This window comes from Anopheles maculipalpis, chromosome 3RL, assembly GCF_943734695.1.
Source record: "Anopheles maculipalpis chromosome 3RL, idAnoMacuDA_375_x, whole genome shotgun sequence".
Classification (NCBI taxonomy): domain Eukaryota; kingdom Metazoa; phylum Arthropoda; class Insecta; order Diptera; family Culicidae; genus Anopheles; species Anopheles maculipalpis.
This window is the reverse complement of record NC_064872.1, coordinates 18,121,408-18,128,036: the sequence shown is the minus strand read 5'-3', so window position 1 is coordinate 18,128,036 and position 6,629 is coordinate 18,121,408. Positions and strand designations below refer to the sequence as shown.

General features: G+C 44.1%; 1 protein-coding gene across 1 annotated transcript; it reads left to right on the top strand.

Moving 5' to 3' along the window:
• The first annotated feature begins 388 nt into the window (after window positions 1–388).
• On the top strand, window positions 389–3,917 carry LOC126564176 (anoctamin-10). Its single transcript, XM_050221135.1, has 6 exons — window positions 389–412; window positions 844–1,234; window positions 1,295–2,492; window positions 2,558–2,937; window positions 3,002–3,176; window positions 3,843–3,917. Exons 1-6 carry the CDS (start codon window positions 397–399, stop codon window positions 3,915–3,917), a joined length of 2,235 nt encoding a protein of 744 aa, XP_050077092.1. The 5' UTR covers window positions 389–396.
• Window positions 3,918–6,629: the final 2,712 nt, after the last annotated feature.

Here is a 6,629-nt window from a genome sequence, read left to right as displayed (position 1 = left end):
GGATGTGCTGTCGTTGAACGGAGCAAAGCGGAAAATATTATTTTTAAACCACCTCAACAGAAAATCGCACACAAGCTCATAAGCGATCGTACAGGTGGGTAAGAAAATGGGAACAAAAATCGCAATATAAATGCATTTTTTTGTTATTTCTTTTCGCAATTGTCAATACAGTCTCGTTATGTATCAGTGAATCGGTTTTTTCTTATGTTTACTAATTCAGTAACAACCCCCCCAAACTGTGCCGTCGTGTTGGCATTGAAAGTCTGTCCCCACCAAGTCTGGCCTTGTGATGTGGTTGTGATGTACGAAGGCGATCAACATCTACACGCACGGACAGGTGTAAAAGACACAAACACTGCGCGCGAACTGTCGCGGAAGCGCCGGTAAACGTTGAACATGGAAGACATTAAGGGTAAGACATTAATCACTATATCTAGAAACACACAGCTGTTACTATTTACAACGACTTACATGAGGCAAACTTTTTGAAAAAAAGTCCATAAATACTACCTTTTCCCGTTTCGTAGCTTCCAACAGGGTAGGTCAGCTGATTGCGATGAATCGTAGACGACCCACCAAACCCGTCGTTGATGATTCATCCTTTCTCCGGAAAGGAACCGAACGTTTCAGTACGTAGTGCTCGTTCGAATCGTCACATTTGTTGGTGCAACTTTCCTTAACCTTCCGATGCACTTGTAGATGCAAGATAGTTTGCCCTGACACTTTGCTCCAGTAATTGCACAACATTTTGCTCCCTGGTTTTTCCCATTCAAACTCTACTCTGTTATTACAATTAATCTAATAAGTTTTGCTTTTTCTCCTGCTTTCTAAAATTCACTTCAGAAAACCTTATCCCCATCCTACACTTTGCGGAGAATGACGAGGAAGAGCTAGCGGAAGAGATTGGACTACCGAGGCGTCCGACCATACCATCGCTACTGCAGCGGAACTCGCAAATTAACCTCCTAGAGCAGATGGATCACAGTGGCGAGCAGAACAAGCTGAACGAGCTACGGCAGCGCAAAGGTACGGTACGGTTTACCCACTCGAAAGTCACCCGACAGGATAAGGCACAACCACCGGACGAACAAACGCCGTTCGGCGAAAGTCTTATGGTGCTGGAGTTTGGTGAGGATGCTCCGATCGAGGCGATACAGTGGATTATGGATAAAATCCGTGGTCGCCGGGTGGACGGTGGGATGGAATTGCTTGTGCGAAAGGAACCTTTAAGCAAGTAAGCAATTTGTCTGTCCTATTGTGTGGAAGTAATGCCCGATCTCGTTCCCCATTTTAGAGAAAGCCAAACGATCATATTTCATATCTCCGCCACACACATGAAGCTGCTCGAAATTGCGGACGATATGGGCTTCATGAAGCGCACCAAGACTGGCATCATTCGTAACTTTAACGTGGCCTGTTTGGACGAGTTTTTCTACGACGAAGGTATGTCGCTCGAGGACATCCTAACGCCCGCCGACCGGCAGATCATCGTCAAGTACGCGCTCGAAACGATCAAGGCGGCCGATGACGAACATCGCATACCGGGCACGAAGATCATACTCTACCACGGTCAATCGATCATACAGGCGGCACTGAGTGCGGAGCTGATTAGCAATCTATACTCACTGCACGACAAGCGAACGCTGAAAGAGCTCCGCCACCGATGGATCAAACCGACCCGCGTACAACCGATTGATGAGATACGGGACTATTTCGGGGAGAGTGTCGGTATGTACTTTTCCTTCCTTGGATTCTACACGTATGCGCTCGTAGTGCCAACGGTGTTCGGCTTCCTACAGCTTGGCCTTTCGGAGGAAACGGAAACAGTGCCATTTTTCTGCGTGTTTTACGTCGTGTGGATGAAGGTGTTTTTGGAGCTGTGGAAGCGTAAAAGTTCATCGCATGCGTACCGTTGGGGTACGATCACGATGACCAATCTGGACGAACCGCGACCCGGATACTATGGGAAGCTGGCGCGCGATCCCATCACCGGCAAGTGGACCCCACAGTACCCGAAGTGGAAAACGTACGTCCAGATGTACTGCGTGACGGCACCGATCATTTTACTATGCATGGCCATTGCCGCGTTTGTGACGATCTTCCAGTTTTACGTCGAAGCGTACCTGGCCGAACTGTTCGGACCGGATGCGTACATACTTTACCTACCGTCGGTGGTGAACGCGATCTACATTGCCGTCTCGACGCTGGCGTACGATCGGCTGGCAACGTACCTTACGGACAAGGAAAACCATCGCACCCAGAGCCAGTACGAGCGGCACCGCGTGAACAAGCTGATTGTGCTTGAGTTCGTAAACAATTTCCTGTGCCTGTTCTACATCGCGTTCATACTGCAGGACATGAAGATGCTTAAAACGCAGCTCATGATGCAGCTGATCGTGCTACAGTTCCTTCAGAATGTGTTTGAAAATTTGTACCCTTACCTGAAGAAGAAGGTTGGGCTGAAGATTGTACGGCTGTTTGTGAAATCTAATGTAGGTGTGAGTCGTATTGTTGGTGCGTGTTTCAATTCAACCACTGTCTTTCTTTTTTCTTGCAGTACGAGAAGCTCAAGCAAGCACACGAATCGTACGACGAAATGGGCCTTCGTTCGCTGGATGATGATGATCCGCGGGTGGTACAGAACCGCAAGGAAACGATCCTGGAAGAGTACAACACGTACGACGACTATCTCGAGCTGTACATACAGTTCGGGTACGTGGTACTGTTTTCCTCCGTCGCTCCACTAACGGCTTTCTGGGCGATTCTGAACAATGTGATCGAGATACGGCTCGATGCGTACAAGCTGTGCAGCTTCTTCAAGCGACCGTTTGCTCGCCGGACGAAAAACATCGGTGCGTGGCAGTTGGCGTTCGAAACGTTAGCTGTCATTTCGATCCTTACCAACTGTGGCATTCTCTATCTATCGCCCCAAATGAGGTAAATTGTACCAGAAACATTCAAGTCTTGCTTCAGTTATTAAAATGTTTCGTCCCAATTACAGAGAACTTGGTGCTGGATTTACCCGAGAAGCGTACACACTCTCCTTCCTCATTATCGAGCATGTACTGCTCGCATTAACCTGGTTCATCTACAAAGCCATCCCGGATACACCGCACTGGGTGCGTGTGGCTTTGGCAAAAGCCGAGCACGAATCGCGCCAAGCGCTCAAACGTGAGGTACGCAAATGAATCAGCGAGTCGAGTGTGCGTGTGTTTTCCTTTTTTTTTCTTTTCTATAATATCTTTTCCATCTTCTGCCAACTATCAGCTACCATTTAGAAGGCTACACAACAGATAATAATAATCGAACACACCCAAAACCGCTAACCGACCAAGTTTTATACTTTGTAGGAATAGAACACGAACACAAGTGCGCGCTTCACGGTCAAAATGGACACCCCTACTACTGTTGAATCGTTTCTTGACTTTCCATTTGCCATCTCATCTCAGCCACAAGCAATACATCCTGCGGAACTGTTCGAGAAACAAGAACCCGATCATCCGTAGATTTTATAGTTGTGATTTGATGTAAGCAAGAATCGAGCAGCTTACTAACGCTTGTTTTAACCCACTTTTAATCACATAGCTAAGCAACAGCAATCGTCTGTAAAATGTGTGCCGTGTTATGTTTTTTTTTTATACTGATAAATGTACATCAGCTTCGATGATGATTGAATTTTGTACTGCAAACGAAGAAAAGCCACTACCTCCGAACAAAGCCTCGAAAGCGCTACAACTCACTTAGGTGTGCTGTGTGATACTTACCATAACGTCGACGGGAAAGCATGTGCAGGAGCCGCTGGAGCTTGTGAAAATGGATCACCCATAATTTGTTACTTACAGAATGCACAACGATCTCGCAATGTGCTGTTTCGCAGGTTTCGTAGCGTATACGATACGCATTCGATGCTCAACTGAGGAACAAAGTTGTGGCCGCAGGGCGGAAAAGAATAAAGGCAGCCTCTTGCTGTACGCATCGAAGCAAATTGAGCGATTTTTAACCGCTAATCAATGTAAATCAGTAGTGTAAAGGTTCAAAGGTGCGGGTTTAAGTATGAGAGATTTATTACTGATGTTTGATGCGTTTTGTTAGATAGTGAAAAAAATAAAGTCACAAGTTGTAGAAATTTATCAGCCACGCGTGGAAGACTAGTTTCAGAAATATCATGATGACATGATCTCGTTACCAGCCATTTTTTCAATGTCGGTTACATTTCCGTAGCGCGTCAAGAGAACTTTTTGCAGCTGGTTTGCGAACAAGAGTCTCGTTTACGACACTGATACTAAGCCAGTTACTCGAATTTTGCAGGCAATAGTTTATGGTGGATTGCGTGGCACGATTCACTACCGGTCTGTTCAATTTCTTTGCTTCGCGGATGACATTGACATCGTTGACAAGACGACAGTGAAGGTGTGTGAGGCGTACACCCGACTGAAACGATGACGAAATACCTGCTTGTCGGAGGCTCTGATCGTGATAGTCGTTTCGATAGAATCTATTGTAGGGATCAGAGCATTATGGATCAAGTTAATTACAGTTAAGTACCAGGCGCCTCCATGGATGAATTATTATACCGAACAGAACAATAAGGCCACTAGTTTTTTGAGAATAACTGTAAAAGTTAGAGAGATAGGTAAAAGTGACTTCACTGAAAATTGCTTCATATATCTTAACTGTAAATTCACTTACGTAAATCCATTATTTTGTTACATAAAATCACCATTTTGAAATTCGGTTAAAAGAAAGGGAAAGGAAAAGAATTTAGTTACTTTAACAGGATGAAAGAACGGGAACGGAAAAGTGATAGGAAGATGAAAGGGGATTTTAGTGGTAAATACGAAATACGAGTGGATCGTAACGTAAAGATGATCACAAGAGCTGCTGCGGCCAACTGACGACACAACGATATTAGCATACAGAAAACAGTAAAGAAATAAATCGAAAGCAACTTACTCGTCAAATATTCGGATTAAACATCGCGTTCATTCTTCACACGTACTCCCTTGCAGATCTTACAATTTTGTTAAGATTTTATTGTTTTTTTCCACAGGCGCAACCTAACAATCGCTACTAATAATAGTTTGGTTGGTTTCATAATCCAGCTGTTAGCGTTGTCTGCTTTCTCGGACCGTCACTTATCGTACATTGCTCTCTAACACGATCCGTAACACAGTGATCCTTGCTAGAGGTGTAGAGACACAAATGGAGAAAAACAAAAAGACGGGATCATCTTTACAGGGTGGAGCAAGACCGATCAATCAATTTTGACAAATGTTTCCTTCTGACTTGACCCATGGCCATGCACAGAAATGTACTTGCACAGAATTCGTGTACTCGCTCTACTCCGCCCACTTACTCTGCCTTTTCCCAACCAGTTTAAGGTAAGTAAACGTCTTAACCTATCTGAGCTATGATTAACTGATCTAAGAACAAAACATAAAAAAAAAACTAAACGAAAGAAATCATTGTACGGGAAGCAGAACAAAACCCCTTTCTGCTCGATTTGCGGACCCAACCACACTGAACTACTTTCCGTTCCTGTACAGTCACATTTGTTTTCAACAAATTCGCCCCATATGTTCGTACCGGCTTGCATCTTACAGTGTTTAAGTCTGTCTTTCGTCCCTTTTCTTTTCTCTTTCAGCGCGATCCTTTAGGACAATTGTTTTTTTTTTTTAGTTCTACTAAAACGTTTCTTATTTTTTTATTTTTGTTTAATCCAAAAATTGATGTCTCTTTGTGTGAGTTTTTGCCTTCTGAAAAGCATCACGTGTTTTATAGTGTCAAAAATAAATTTGCCTTCTGTTGTACATTGCTTTCCGGTTTTGTTTGGTTGTGTTTGCTGCACACATGATCGCAACAATCAGCTTATGGATTAGAGAATTTTTATTTTCCCCATTCGAACTATTACAAAACCGACCGTAAGACGTGAAATTTGTTACAAACAACAAACCCCACTGTCTGCTCCCTCTGTTTCGCAAACATACACGCAAACACACACGCACAAACACACGTATACAAAGATGCCACAATCGCTCTGTTTCTCGGTCGATCCCTCTATGTTCCCTCCGTCGCTCTTTTTGTCTACGAGACAGGCCAACGCACGCACATACACACACTTATTAATACATTCCAATTCCTCTTCTCAACGATTGTCCGTTTCCGGATCGTTCTGTTCCACAAACACCCCCCGAGAGGTGTTCCTGCAGCACATACTATTTCTCGTTTCAAACGATCTTGACACCGCCACACTCAAGTCATCAACCCAGGACATGCAAAGCATTAGTAAGTAATATAACGCCCAGTGTAAGAAAACAAAAAACGACCAAAACATGCACGTAATGAAGCAAACCAATGTGGGGTGAAAAAAAAACTTAACTTTATAAATCTTGATGAACATCTTAGTATAACTCGTAACGTTTTGGTTCATGCGCGATACTCTTTTTAATGCGCGTTTGGCAAACTGCAAACGCGACAATTTTGTTACACCGCACGATAATGCTTCTCAAGATAAGGAACAACATATTGGCTTAAAACATTTAACACTTTCATGCGCTCCCATCGTGCCGATGGGGCTTGTTATGCTCTGGCTATAACAGTAACCGGTACTGTGAAGTAGTGACAGGTAA